Raw genomic sequence first — 16178 nt, forward strand, 5'->3', positions numbered from 1 at the left:
GGAACAGTGAAGATATATCGCCCAAAATACCTCATATCTTCACATTCCATCTTAGACACTAATTAATAAAAAATTGAGCACCCAGTACCCAGATGGGTAAAATTGAATAGTTGCACCTTATTTTCTGCTAGAGTTCAATTTGCAATCACACAAAAATTCAAACTATCTTGTGGAGTGCTCTTAAATCGATTTAACTCAAAATATGTATTATTTAATCCTTGGGTGTTTATCCTGATAAAATTCATCTGTTCAAATATGCTTGCAAATAGATATTATTGAATAATGTACTACAGAACTGAGGGAATTAAAAAAGAAGATTTTGTGCGATTCCCTTCAAAGGATTAGATGTGATATCAAGAGAGAGGTGTCGAGAAATAAATTCAAATAGTATTGACAAATTAAATAAATAGATGCAAAATGCAATACAGACCTCAAAGTTAAAGACTGGCTACGCAAAGGAAGCATGAAACAATTCCATATTTTAAGATAAATACGGGATCAAGTACCTAATGAGTAAAGACTAAAAACATCTGGAGAGATGGGGTTTTTAATCAGTGCAATGCTCAGATTGGTGACAGCTCTCAATAGCTTAATTTGGGGTTTAAAAAGCATCTCTTGGAGGAGGATATGATACGAATTGTTTATGTTAACAGATATGAATGAAAAAAAAAAAGAAGAAAAAAAACAAAACAAACTACATCTTGTGTAAAACTAAACAATTCGTTAATTAAGAATATAAAGAGAATGATTAAATGGTCATCCATTAGATAAAACCTTTTTAATTGTGTGTTTCGATGGAAACTTGGCTTAGTGGGACAAAAATTCAAAATTTGGCTTTTTCGAGGACGAAAAAGGACGCTTTTCAGTAAAAATTATTCTCAAGAAAATTACCGAATCGACACTTTTCTAACACTTCTAGAATGAACACATTCCAAACTTATTTGAAATCAATGAAAGTATAGGCATTAAGGGCCGGGCGGATGAAATGTTTACTTTTGACTGTGAGAAAAAAATGTTACTACATATTCCTTAAGTACATTCGTGTCTGAGACAGCCACTTTAGTAGAGCTTTACTCAAAACTTGCGGATGTACCATGACACACCTATAGCATCCTCCTGTACTACTACTCTTCCATACTAGAAATCATTACTTGCATAAAATTTTAAAAAGAAAACGTGAAAAGATATGCTGGAACTTGCATCTCATTCACAAGCCCATTATTATCTATAGAACTTCAGACTAAACAACAAATTTTTCCTTCAAAAAGTTTGAGATGGAAAGTACAGGAGAGACGGAGGCCAGAAAAAACTAAAACTAGATCATAATCTACAGTTAAAATTCAAAATTCACGAAGGCTGAATAATAATCTGAGGAAGCGAAGGTAAAAAATATCACCACTCCAATCTATGAAGCTGGTAGCTAGTCCACATTGAACTACTTCCACCTCTAGTTTCTAATCTAGAAAATACTACTACTATTTGTACATGCACTAATTATACATTTTCCAAGTCGGGGACCAAAAATTTCATGCCAATCAAAGAAAAATTCTGATATCTAGCATTATGAGTGCAAAAAACGCATCAACTTAACAAGCTGCAAGATAAGGAAATGAGATCATTCATATCCATAAAGTGCATCAATTCAATAAAAACTACATACGGAAAGAACTGATCTACAGAAGCGATAAATGTTCCTGTTCGTTGCTGTGAACGCCTATAAATCTATAAAAATTTGAATATGCTTTAATGTTCTTCAATCTTAAAATAAATCACCGGTAAGTTTCTAATCCTTTGAAGGCAATCCTGTTTCCTTTTTAGTATTGATAAAAACTGATACCAATAACGGTGACGACCAATTTGGAGAGAACTCCTGTGTACCGGTGCACCTTATCATACTTGACTTTTGATTTTCAAATTTGGACTGGGTAATTTTTACACTATCAAAGAAGATGCAAGAATTAAAAATTTTAATTTTGTCTGCAGAGATGTTGATGAAGTCTGGAGACAGAAATGCATATAGCTAGTGAAAAAAGGTTGACAGATTTTGCGAGAGGGCCAGGTCTTGCGCTAAGGCAAAAGCACTGCCTTCCATACACTTTTACCGGAGTAAAGCTGATCAGAATGATCGGTACTTAGAAAAACTAAGTGTCAAAGTCTATAAAGATTTTTTGAAAACAAGGAAAAAACAACTAACGAAGTGCTTCTGAAGGTGTCCTTAATTTACTTCATTGACCATTTACGCTGCTCAAGAAGTCCACTTTCAGTGAGTAAGTCTTAAATGATGGATGAAAAAATAAAAATTAAGATCTTCATCACTTTGAAGTTTCTAGAAACGGACAATCAATAATCAGGAAATGACAATGCAGTGGTGGATAAGTGCGTACTACTCTGGTGCGGATTACTGACTTTTCCACCTTAGTCCCATCGATCAATGATGTGATGAATAAAATTTACACGGGACGACATAAATCACTGCTGTGATCAGGCTGAAGGCAATTATACTATGGACTGGTGTGCATCATTAACAATTTTCTTAAGGACTACATTTTTGTAATAAAAGACTCAGAAACTGATTGTCTAATCCTGATTCACTCTTTATCGCACTATCAAGAGACTCGACCATCAAAATACAATTCTGGAACACAATGTTGAACCATTTTTTTCATTTCGTTTGCGATCAGGACTCTGTGCTGGTGCTCAGCAGCCTCTTGCGAAAAATCTGGCTCCTTCCGCAGAAATCTGGCAACGTGCAGAGAATAATAAGGTACTTACAAAATTGAATGTGGGGGCAGCCTGATGGGGTTCAATGTGCCATGCAGACGAAAGGTAGTGTCAAGAGATATAAGCCAACACAATAAGACAGGGGGAGGCGAGGAAGTGAGAGAAAAAACAAAACAAACACAAAAAGTCATCAAACCGAGTGGAAAGAGGACAAATAATGCTTCTGAACAAGACGAGACTGAGGCTTCATTATAAATGGCTAATTTTCAGTGAATCATTTTGCACATTCTCACTCCTCTACTTTCTTAATTTTAAGAATTTAAGATTTGAGAGTAATTTAGAAAATTTGCGCAAAATGAACTGGTGTGAAAGGCATTGGGGATGCTTGAACGTTGCAAAAGCTGATTTTTCTACATTTGAATATATGTGAAAAAATCGATTCTAGGCGAGGGAGCTTGCTTCACCTAAAATCGATATTTTGAATGGATTTAAATGGAGAAAAAACAGTGTTGCCAACTTGCAAAATCGCCCCTGGTGAAAGGTGCTATATTTCAATAATATACTGTGATTAAGAAGAAAATATGCCCATCCCTTTTCTGAGCTGTGTGGTTGCTTTGAGTAGAAACAAAATTCTAAAAACTGTCGTGAACGTACAAAATACAGGACTCGTAAATGAAATGTTCTTCCTTGATAAGTGAACACTCAATACGACAGAAAACTTTACGTTCACTGATAAGAATTTAGAATATTTCCGCGCATTTTTCATAACTTCTGCAAGTATTTGTATTTTGATTTTCTCAGCTCGAACAACCCTCCACCTTAAACCAACCAATTCAACCAATTTCTTTTTCCCGATCCATAAGATAAATATTACATAACAAGCGGTATGAAGACCAAAACTTCCATGTTCCAGCCCTTTTACAGTTACCAACTCGCTAAAAAGCTAACCACAAGTCAAATCAAAGAAATGCGTCAATTTTTAAAAAAATATTTGCTTTTTTTTTTTTTACCCAAGTACAGGGAGACAAAGGCTAGAGAGAAGAGTATAAAATGTCAGATAAACTAGAGAAAAATAATTCCAATTATTCAGACTTGTCTTGTTCATTAAAAAGTTTAGTTGAAAATTGAAAACATCGACAGAATAAAACAAAACCAATGAGTATGAGCTTCGAATACACAATTTTAAGAAACTGCAGAGGCCAACAAATCTTACTAACTGTTAGAATATGGTTTCTTATTATGGTGCAGAGCAACTAAATTAATTTGAAGTGCATTTGAAAGAGGATTAGAATTTTTCCAAGCCTCAAATTCTCAATTTATAGGGGTGAAATCATCTTCTTGTCAAGTGTGATTCCTCACAAGGCTCACACTTTACTCATTACATCCTTTTTTCAATGCTCTTCATCTTTAAACATGAAGATTTAGTATCACACAAAGCGTGTTTAATTGAGACAAATGGATGTTAGGGCATCAAAAACAAATCACATGAGGCATGTTGGATCAACTTTGACGATAGAAACTATGCGTATAGAATTTACTGCTACTGAATGAGATGACCTATCTTAATAGATCCTATTACTAATCCTAAATATTAAGTAATTCCTTCAGGCAAGGCAGAAAAAAATCACAGAAGGAGATAGACAACTGAAATCAGTTCCTGGCAAGGGAATTGTTTACGCTCTAGATAACTAAAAATCCATTACAATCCGCTGATCTTTGTCGGTCTGAGTCTCAGGGAAAAGGCATGAGGATTAGAAATAAGTGATGAGTTTTCAGAGGGTTTTAGCAAATCGAGTCTAGAAAAGATTAGCTGGAGAACTTGAGGAGAGGATAACGGAACAGAAAAAGTAGGTAAAAGAACAAACATGAACAGTGTATTAAAAATTATAGATTCTTCTTTTTATAATTGCCACAGCGGAAGTCATTTTCCCCCCTAGCCTATAACAACCACCCACTTCAACCAATAGAATCTCCCCACTTTCTTATTTATCAATTTCGTTGTCTATAGATTTCAATAATCAGCCCGCTGATGACTCATCCAACAGAGTGTGTCTACGAATACATCACGGATTGTCGCAAATTATTCGTGCCCTAATTTCTTCATGGTCGAGACCACCGCGGATGTAAGGAAGAAGGACCCACTCACCACGATCGCATTCAAAGTATTGAAGCCACAATCGAGCTAGAGGTTTTGAAATCCTGACCGACTCATCCTCATGCTAATCCAGCCTCAATCCTTCGAAAACCGCGATGAACTTTCCGTCCGCAAGATCAGCGGTTGAAATTGCGTCGGAATGTCTCCGAGGGCAAAAATTAAAATCGGAGCTCGGTTTAAAACGTCTCGGCGAGCTTTTGAAGTACGGCGGAGCTTATTCAAATCGACACTCTCTCGTCCAGAAGGAGTCTTGTTGCCGATAAGGAACCGTTTCCTTCGAGCTATTTAAAACGCAACCTAGAAGGAAGCTTGATAATTGGCCGCTGCTGTGGGAAAATGCAGTTGGACAGCTTTTGCACGATCCGAGCCGCTGCGGGCGGGAATTTAAGGCTGCCGTCTGAATGGAGGGCTTTTGAAATACCTTTGAACTTACGCAATTCAGCGATGGAATCATGCCCTTTTCCGGAGCAGGGAAAAATTCATCGGATACGCACTCTACCGATCCATCTGCAGGCCGATTATTGAAATTGATAGACAAAGCTATAGACAAAGAAGACAAAATAGGTATGGAGAGATTTTATTGGTGAAAGCGGGTGGTTGCAATGGACAAAGGAGGTAGGTAATAGACTAACTAACGGCAACCCACGAGATCCCCGATAGTTAGTCCATCATTTTCTCCCTTAGTCTATAGGAACCACCCATTCCAACCAATGGGATCGCTCCATACTCCCTATGTTTTCTTTGTCTATCGCTTTGTCTATCAATTTCAATAATCAGCCCGCTAGAAGGAATGAGCCGAGTTCAGCAGAGACGCACCAAGTCGCATTTCGGAAAGAATGAGTTGAAGAGATTAAGTTTGAATTTGATTGAGGATACATTTTCTTCTGTCAAAAGTTCAGGTCTAGAGACATAATTTGAACGTAAAATAGTCGTTAAACTTTTCCCATGACGTTGAGTCTCGGGGATAAATAAAACTTCAAACCTCCTTCTTTCGATTCAAATATGACTTGAGCAGGAGGTTCGTTTCTATATTGATAAACTCCGTTTAAAAAAAGTGGAATGCTTGCTTTATCGCTTAGAATAATTCGCATCGTTGCGTGCTTGATGGGAAGAAACTGGAAAACTCCTAATTTGGATTTATTTATACTGTGTTATTTATAGTAACTGTCGTTACCTGGAATATTATCGAACGAAGCCTTTTTTCTCTCTTTTTATTGCCGCAGAGCAGGTTCAGAGGTATCAACCGGGATATAGACGGAATTTTCATTCAAATTCTATGAAAAGCTATGGATAGACTGAGCGGTTGAGTTTCACATCGTTAAAAAATTGAGTAACTATCTTCGGTATGGCAAATGGATAGAAAAATTAATGAAATTATAACGATTATTTCTCCCTACACCGCTCGAGACACGATTGTGAACCTGCGAGCTGAGTACATATTACAATTTGTAGACAAAGCGATAGAGAAAGGAGACGAAGAGAAAAAGGACGATCCTGATGGTGGAAGCGGGTGGTTGCAATGGACAAAGTAATAGCCTTAATAACGACAATCCATGGGGGATCCTATAGTTAGTACATCATTTTTCCCCTTTATCTATAACAACCACCCGCTTCAACCAATAGGATCGCTCCACTTTTCCCTTTGTCTTTTTTATCTATAGCTTTGTCTAACAATTTCAATAACCAGCCCGCAAGAAATCCTTCTAAGGGACTCGCGTTGTGACGATCGTAACTCGCGTGCAACGCGAAAAACACAGTGGCGAGGCGTGATCGATTATCGATATTTGCGTATTTGAAACAATGGTAATTAATCGATTATTAAGGTATTCGTTGCAAACACTCTGTTTATCGATCCTTTTCCATAGGTTTAAATGGCAGATAAATCGATTTATCGCCAAGCACGCCACGCTACTGGAAAAAGAGACGGCCGATTCTCTGGATCAGCAGAATAGCCGCGCACTGTCCGGTCCGGTCGGTCTTACAATTTTAACCCTTCTTCAAAACGTTTCTACGACTTCCCTTAAAAGGCTTAACCGAAAACGCATGGCTCACGCCGAGCCGGCCCAAGACCTGGATTTGTTTTTCTACTCGATCTCTTCCGCGATGTTCCAACGATATATTTTTAACACGCATTTAACATCACGCTACGTCGCTTGAAAAGAATCGCCCCGCGTTCTGTTTCATACGCTCCCACCCCTTTTGCAGTGAACGAGCCTATCAGAAACTTTTGCCAGAGCAGGAAGAAGCATAAAAAAGGAGCACTTTTCCGGCTAGGAGCTAGAATTTTCAAAGGTTTCGTACGGATTTTCAGAAATTCGTGGTTTTTAAAGGATAACTTTAACTGTTTTCCTATTACCTATCATGCTCCTTAAGAGTTGCGTCACAGACTACCCCCTTCCCCAAGATATCACCCTCTTGTAGGGACGCCAGAGTTCGGCCTGCGGGCGCTAAAAATGTAAATCCGGCCCTGAAAACGCAGTCCATCTACAACTCGAGAAATAAAGGTAATCAAGGTGATTATGGGAGCCCAGTTCTCAGGCGAACGTTTCCGATGGTCGGTTTGTTTGTTTCTCCGGTTAAAAACATGATGCTTGTGACGTCACGGCCGACTGGCAGTGGTGGCTGCGGGAATATACCGTATATGGGGTTGCTTGTAATAGAGACAACTGCATGCCCTTATTAGGCAGCTTGAAATCTGGGCCACGGCGCGGCGCTGCGCGGCATTATCAAATTCTAATTCCATGACCCCCACGGCCTTCCCGATGCATATATAGAGTTTTTCCGTTTCGGTGGGAGGGGGAGGGGGGCTAGCGGGGAGGGGCCGCCTCTTGTGCGTATCACTGCGAGCACCTGAGCATGTGTATGCGCATTTTCCAAGGGCTCCCGTGTTTTGTTTTTCTTTCTTCTTCTTCTTCGTTTTTTCAAACCGCAAGTGCCGTCGATTCCTCAAGTTCGGACTGACGATGAGCTTTTATCGATTTTCTTCGATATTACGAGGATCATAAAAGGATCTATTAAAATTTCGATCTATTAATGTACGCAATGTTACAAAAGTAAACGCGCATATTTTTTGAATCGAATTTTGGAATCAAAGTAATATTTTTTTGTTCTGTAACGTTTTCCCAAGAAATCTTCCCTCAAGAGTTACAAACCCTCTAAGTCTGGGCAAAAAAACTGACTTTCCTTGAATAAGACGATAGTTATGTATGAAAATGCATGAAAAGTGGCACTTCCAGTTCTTTTACACGCTGATCACGTTTCTGACCTTAAAAAACGGAAATCGCATTTCAATGGGGAGGGGGGGGGGAGCAAGGCTGTACCTCTAAAGCGGGGATTTCTTTGGGAAAACGTTATGGACCAACAAATTCTTATTTTGACTCCAAAACTTGATTCGGAAAATATTCGCGATTAAATATGCGACACCCTGTACATGGACTATAGTTTTCGCTCATCCACAAAAGCGCCTATCTGCATGGAAGAACTATTGGCACAAAAGTAGCCAGAAATATTATTTTCCATCGGCAAAATGTTATCCATGTGAGCTCATACATAATTTGCAGGCCGTTTTTGTTGAAGCAGTAAAGGGACTTGGAAAGGAATACAGACGATGAATTGAATGGAGAGACTGAAGATGAGAAGATGATGGAGCCCAGTCAATAGAGAAGAAATGAAATAAATGGGCAAGAAAGGAGATTTCACTGGAGGAGGAGACGAAAAGGAAGATTCAGACCGATGAATGGATACAGAAAATACAACTGGTGGAGGAAATTTCATCCCCTGTTCTTGTTCCTACTTGACGGAGCTCACTCTGCTGCCGTATCCCTGAACCATATTCGCAAACTAAACGCAAGTCACTAATGTTTCTCAATCAATTTCCAGCTACTTACAAATACTTTCTACAACTATGCGTTTGGGGCATTGGTGAGAATGTTTGCTCAAGGCGTCGCTGGCCTCAGGTGCCTTTAAACACATAGTATGGACACATGCCATGTTACCGAAGGCAGCCGTAAGTACCAAAATGAAGTTTTGAGGAAATAGGCTTAGCAGCATCTGAGCGAAAAATTGTATTAAAAGAGGTCTCGGATCATTGCCGAAGTGCCACCGGAAGACTCTCACAAATCGCTTGAATCATTAAAAATCGACGAAATTCAGTTTCATTTCGATGTCATTTTCATGTTGTTTCGTACTTTGGGGCACAAAGCAAGTACATTTCAAAGTCAGAAATTGGCAGAAAAGGGCGCCATTTTACTCAATACCTCAGCACAGCTCTCAGGCGGCTAATAATAATCTTTACTGCTGCTCAATTTTTACGCACTTACGGCTTTATCATAGCTCGGTTGTTTACAAAAATAAGTCAATTTTTGCTGTATCAGTGAGTTTATCTAAATTAGATTATACGAATTTTGAAAGAAACTCAAATGCGTTATTGCTCTCTTCGGTAACACGGCAGAATTATTTCTGCATATTAAGGCAAAGTGTCCCGCATGAAATCGACTATTTATATAAACGGCGGTAAAACAGTGTTGTCAATTTGAAAGTATCGCCACTGCGGGCTGACTGTTGAAATCGATAGACAAAGCTATACACAAAAGAGACAAGGAGAAAATGGAGCAATTCTTTAGGTAGAACCGGGTGGTTGCAATGGACTGAGGAGTTGAGTGATAAGACTAATTAACAGCAGCTCACGAGAGAGCCTGTAAGTTAGTTCATCATTTTTCTCCTTGGTCTATGAGTATAACAATTCACTAGAAAAAAAACCACATTGGATCTAGAGTCCAGACTCTTAAAAACATCGACAAGAACAAATCCTCTTGATTCAATCGGATTTTTGCTTAAATCAAGAACCAAGCCTCTTAATTTGAGCGGATTTCCTTTTGATTTAAGCAAAAATCTGATTGAATCAACAGTATTTTTTCTTGTCAATGTTTTCAAGAGTCTAGACTCAAGATCCAATGTGGTTTTTTTTCCTTGTATCAACCGATGAGACCCATCCATTCCCCATTCCTCCCATTTCCCCTTTTTCTTCTTCGTCTAACACTTATAGTCTATAGATATCAATGATCAGCCCGCTGGGACGATGCCTTTGGTCTGCGCCTGAGGCGACACCCATTCCATCCTCACCAAGCCTGGAAAAATTCAGCTGAGCCAGACTAGTTTTTGTTTGCTAGCGAGCGAACGAGCGAGCGGTGCGCTGGCATAGTCATTGCAAGTATCCCTCCACTGCCTAACTACCTACCTACGAGACGGGGGCGCAGAAAACGTGCAAGTATGAACGAGAACTAAGCGGAAACTTACAGTGTGGGAGACGGTTGAGCTTTTGGGCTTTGAGGCGGCGACGTAGGCCAAATACTGGATGACTTTCTTCGTGTTCTCGGTTTTACCAGCACCGGATTCTCCTGTGCACAGAATAGATTGGTCCTCCCGCTCTGAAATAAAAAATGCATTCGTTAATTAAACACAAATAACAGCAACTAAAATTTCGAGTGCAGAAAATTAGTATTGACCGGGTCCCCCGTTACAGGCGGATCGTTCGACCGAAAAGAAGGAGGAACAAAAAGGGAAGAACACAGTGCTCCCATTCCATGTCCGTTAAAAGTTCCGAGATTTTAACTTTATTGTCCCAATTTTTCCCACTCCATGACCGTCAAAAGTTCCGAGATACCTTTTAGGTTTGTTTTCAAAAGTTCCGAGAAAGTTCCGGAAAATGCAACAGATCCGGAACATTCCGGGAATTTCAAAAGTTCCGGGAAAAATTCAGGAAAATCTCGAAAGTTCCGGGAAAAATCGGTAAAATCCCAAAACTTCTGAGATTCGGAACTAGTTCCGGGAAAAGAAAGTACTGAAAAAAAGGGAGAAGGAGAAGAAACGCTCATATTTGGTAAATATTCATGACGAAATTGACTCAAGCTGCAAATTGGATGCTTTAAAAATTTAAAAATTTCCGGGAAAAGCCCCCAGGACCCCCCTTGTCGGAATATCTGGTTCCGCCTATGCTCCCCGTCAGCATTCGGTTCTCTCCCAGACCCCCTCACAGGGCGCCAAAATCAATCTTACCACCCGCCAAAAATTGCATGAAACCGGCATAAGTTGGTTGCTCGCTGCACTGCACTGGCCGGCAAATCGTTCGTTTATCCGCTAAACTGCGCAACGAATGATCCGGAGCGTGCGAGTGTACCGCGATGACGTCACCGGGGGAGGGGGGGGGGGGGGACTCTTGGGAGTCTCGCATTCTTCTCGCGGTACTCGAAATGGACTGCGAAAATGCGATCGAGACTAACTGTACTCCTTTGTGGGGGCCATTCACTGGGCATCTGGGAAATGTAGCCGACAAGTTCGAGCGGTGACAAAGACCATCATAACGCCGGCGGCCTTACCGCCCCCCCCCCCCCCCCCCACCTCGCCGCACTTTCGTCTCACTCGGCAGCAGAAATAGAGAAAAAAATGCAAGTACGTTCGTTTCAAAGAAATTTCGTGTGACAGTCACTCGTCTCCGATCTCTTCTATTATGAAAATATTGCTCAAGGTCGGACGTGATGCGCCTCATTGTGCGAGACTCGAGCTCCAGCGGTTAGAATCTTCGCTTGGTGTCTGATCATTTCGCGAGGGGGCCGTGGTGGAAGGGGGAGGGGGGTAAAGGGGGGCTCAACTCCGCTACGCTCATGGCCACCAAAAGAAATGTTTCGATGCTACGCCGTAGTAGTATTTTAGCAGATAAAATGAGAAAAATTACTTGGCATTCGACTAGCGCCGAATAAAAGTCTAAAAGTCGTCGTTTTATCGGGGTGGGGCCCCTTTTTGAAAGGGGAGGGGAGAGTAGTCCCTCGCGAGCTTCTGGTTTAAAATGTGCACCAAAACTGAACTGAAGCCTTCAGAAAGGAACCACGTTAAATTTTCAGAAAAAAGGGGAAAAATAGCTTGGAATAGTTTTGAGCATAAGTAGCTGCGCATTTTTTTCAGTCAAAAATCCCAAGTTGAGAACAATCACTTCGAATTTGCCCTGCGAGATACAACAATCAACGCGCGATTTGATGCTGCGTGCAACCGACTCATTGTGTGCCAGATCTTGCCCAAAAATGGCATTCGTACGCATAACGAGCTGATGTCGTTAACATATTGTGATGCTTGTTGTTTGGTATCACTCTTGTTTGAAGGCGCATTCATCTGGAACGAGCGAAACGAGCGTGTCAGAACAGAAACTTGGCGCGCGCAACCCAAGTTGGTTGCCTCTCTTTAATTCCTAACATCCAATATAAGCCAATGAGAAAATGGGAGCAATCATGAAAATGTATTACAATTTTAGGAGAAACGTGGAAGTCTTCGATATCGTTTACTATTTCTGTCTAATAGAGCTCTTGCATGCGTTAAGGTTATGCAATTTGAGTGCAAGTTCAGATGTATAATTTCTCGAAAAACACGATAGTGCCACTGATTTCCTCTTAATTCAACTCCCGAGCTCAAAAAAAAAACCAATGGCATTGCCGTATTTCCCGCGAAATTCTACAAGAGGGAAAAGTACTTACACTCTCTGACACATGCAAGAACTTCATTCCTATTTTCCCAGGTTTTTCAGAACTTGGGACACCCTGTTTTAGCTGAAATTCCTGTAAAGGGAGAGTTAAGAAGTCAGCTTGTGAATGCCACAATCGGGACGCATCTTCACATGCTTTACATTACACATTTTGAACGCTTCTCGTAATCTTTGAGTAACTCATTCCCTAATTCAGATCCTCCGTTCCCTCTTATCCAGTTTGTTCCCTGACGTGCCCCTGATTCCCAGGTCCATTCCAATATTCCAGTTATCCAGTTTTTCCACTTTCCATGTGAAAACGGAGTCTTATTCCCGTTTGCGACACTATGTAGGTCTGAAATGCGGGAGCTAATCAGAAATGGGTTCTTTATGTCTTTACTTTGTGATTGGCCCCTGCTGATGGATGAGTCTATCGCTTTCAATGATTTCACCGATCACTGGAAAAGAAACACATTGGATCTAGAGTCCAGACTCTTAAATCATCGACAAGAAAAAATAATCTTGATTCAATTAGATTTAAGCTTAAATCAAGAACCAAGCCTCTTAATTTGAGCGGATTTCCTTTTGATTTAAGCTTAAATCTGATTAAATCGAGAGTATTTTTTTCTTGTCAATGTTTTCAAGAGTCTGGACTCTAGATCCAATGTGTTTTTTTTTTTTTTTTTCGGTGATGTCAGCAAGTTCATCGGATCCTAGACGAGACGCAAAAATGCGCTATAGTTTCAGCCGGAAGGTCTCGGGCAATTTCCCTGGAATTTCACTTAGATGCTGATGCCTCCCTCTTGGGTGGCGCATCAAGTCATAAAGGGGCGAGTCGAGTGTTTACCCGGGCCTAATAACGCGCGCCAACGCAACGGTAAGCGCTGCTCGCGCTCGGTTGCTGAGCGTCGCGAGTGATAGGTGATAACGGAAGTGAGGACAGGCTACGTGCTTATCAGCGGCCTACGGACGGGACGTGACGTGACGTGACGTGACGAATCACCGGCAATTAGAGCCGTGGACTCATCGGCTTCGACACTCCGACGGAGAGGGCACGTTCCCCATGCGATCCCGCGGATCGCCGCATTCCCGAGCTTTGTAGCAATTCGGAGCTTTCCCGCGCTCGGCTACCATCGTTTCGAGCCGCGCTTCCACACGCAGCGCGCGACGCAGAGTCGATCGCGCGACCAAATCTGACGTGTGAAACAGCACTTACGGCTGTCTAGAGTCCCTTTATACTGAGAGTCAAGACAACATCCCTCATGGAGTCACAAACGGGAATAAAGATTACAGAAATTGAACGTTTTTCGTAATCTTTGATCGGCCCATTCTCAAATGCCCTTCTCCGTTCCTCCTCTCATTCCGTTTGTTCCTTGCCGAACCCGTAATTCCCTGGTCCATTCCAGATTATAATCTTTGCAATTGGTGAAAATGTTATCTTTATTCCCGTTTGTGACACTGTGGAGGCCTAAAATACGGGAACCAATCAGAAATGGATTCAAATTGTCTTGACTCTCAGTATAAAGGGACTCTATTGGCTACCATCGTTTCGAGCCGCGCTTCCACACGCAGCGCGCGACGCAGAATCGACCGCGCGGCAGAGGCGCGCGACCAAATCTGACTAGAGTCCCTTCATACTGAGAGTCAAGACAATGTGAATCCATTTCTGATTGGTTCCCGTATTTTAGGCCTTCACAGTGTCACAAACGGGAATAAAGTTACATTTTTGCCGATTGCAAAGATTATAATCTGGAATGGACCAGGGAATTACGGGTTCGGCAAGGAACAAACGGAATGAGAGCAAAATGAGAGAAGGAACGGAGAGAGGAATTTGAGAATGGGCCGATCAAAGATTACGAAAAACTTTCAATTTCTGTAATCTTTATTCCCGTTTGTGACTCCATGGGGGGTGTTGTCTTGACTCTCAGTATAAAGGGACTCTAAATCTGACGTGTGAAACAGCACTTACGGCTGTCTAGCCTCACATGAGAATACAAATGAAATTTAAAATAATAACCCTATCACATATTTGAAAATATAAGTCGTCCACTTTGACTCATCCGAACGATTCCTGGGAGTCTATCGGAGTTTCGGTGGCGACTTGACAAAAGACGGAGGCTTAATCTGATAAAATACACCTCTGAGACACTACTGAGCTCAGCAGGGGTGCAGAAAGTTCATCAGTGTACGCTTTCACCAGCAAAACGCAAATTTTTCCCTGCGCACTATTACACAGCGCGGTCGAAGTAATTTTGACAAATTATCAACGCGGTCGAAGTAAATTTGACAAAAAATCAGTGCGGTCGAAGTAAATTTGACAAGAGTTAAGCGCGCTTGAAGTAATTTTAACAAAATTCAGTGCGATTCACCCGCGAGATATGTCTCGCCAGAACATTCTGCACCCCTGGAGTACAGTTTTTTCAAAGCTTCATTTTCCCCCTTACGCTTGGAGGGTTCTCTCTTCGGTGATACAACAGACTTGGCTGATGGGCCTCGGGTTACTAATGAACCAAACAAGTTTACCAAACTTCGACGTGTTTGCTGAACTAACAGGTCGACGATTGAAAGTCGGAAGTCAAAGCTTCTACTGATGAGACGTTACCAGTATCTAAAAAGACCCAAGTCATCGCGAGGGTTGAACGTGTCTGGAGTAACGTCACAGACGTTGATGACGCGAATCGCCTTATATCAATTCAAAATCATTGCACCTGGTCGCGCGGCAGGGTGTCTACTAAAACAGGCTGGTCGAATATAAGTACTTTTACAGTACTTTTTCAGTAAATTCCCGAGATATTAAGTACCTCCTCCAACAGAAAAATTCCGTACTTTTTCAGTACCTCCATTTGACGAAATTAGAAAAATTTCGAAAATTCGAAATTGCAACAAAAATGACAAAAAATTTTAAAAAATTCCGGACCTTTTTGCAGAATTTCCGCTTTTTTCAGTACTTCCGGACCGCCCTTAAAAAATCAGTACTATTTCCGGACTTTCCGGAAATTCCGGACTTGTAGACACCCTGTCGCGCGGGAAACTTGGCGTCGCAACCTCCCTATGTAACCGTGGCTTGCGCTATTCTTGCCGTTTGCCGCATTATCCGCGTTCGTTGCATTATCCGCGGATATGTTTGCTAAGAGCACTTGAGTTCTCGTTACTAATCATCGATCCACTCATCGACGAGTCATCTCTGCGGTGAATGAAAATATGACGTTCATTATCAACAAGACCTGCATATCTTACTGAGAACGGTTTCTGTCCAAACACTCGAGTCAAAACAAAGCCGTCGCAAGGGAAAATTGCCACCCACGTAAGCAAGCGCATTCAGTAAAGAAGAAGAGGAGGAGGAGGAAGAAGAAGATAGATGGAACGAGCAGGCAGGAGAAGAAGAGGAAGAGGTAGAAAAGAAACAGAAAAGATCAGATTTAGATTTTAAGAAGATTTATTTAGGCCGGCAACAAAAGGACTGAATGACTTTATCTTCCTTGTTGCCAGCTTAATAAATACAATGATTACAAAATATTAAAAAACTAAAATGTTCAAACTAAAAGGACTGAACATTTCATAACAGAGACAAATTTCTTCTTCGCTCTCTTTTAAACAGAGAGATGATAAGCAGAGGAAGATGGGTGAAAAAGAACAAAGATGAAAAGAGAATAAAGAAAAAGAAGAAATAATAAAGTAAAAATGAGAAAGAAGACAAAAGAGAGAAGAAAAAGAAAAGCGAAAGAAGTGGAAAAGAGGTATTATCAAGAAATTGCACGCCTACTGGAACGCATACAAAGGTTCACATAAAAGGTA

The 16178-nt window shown here is 41.0% G+C and overlaps 1 protein-coding gene across 4 annotated transcripts in view; it reads right to left on the minus strand.

Annotated features, from left to right (window-relative positions):
* The window catches only part of zip (myosin heavy chain 10), an 86507-nt gene that overhangs the window by 26828 nt on the left and 43501 nt on the right, over positions 1-16178 (minus strand). For 3 of the 4 annotated variants that reach the window (XM_019052395.2, XM_019052397.2, XM_019052396.2), the window contains exons 3-4: positions 10172-10302; positions 2773-2793 (exon numbers count right to left, since the gene is read on the minus strand). In XM_019052395.2, the coding sequence (XP_018907940.2) occupies positions 2773-2793; positions 10172-10302 (152 nt within the window). The remainder of the gene's footprint in view (positions 1-2772; positions 2794-10171; positions 10303-16178) is intronic. The other variant, XM_072297506.1, reaches the window with a different exon arrangement.

The sequence above is a fragment of the Bemisia tabaci genome, chromosome 2, assembly GCF_918797505.1.
Source record: "Bemisia tabaci chromosome 2, PGI_BMITA_v3".
NCBI lineage: Eukaryota > Metazoa > Arthropoda > Insecta > Hemiptera > Aleyrodidae > Bemisia > Bemisia tabaci.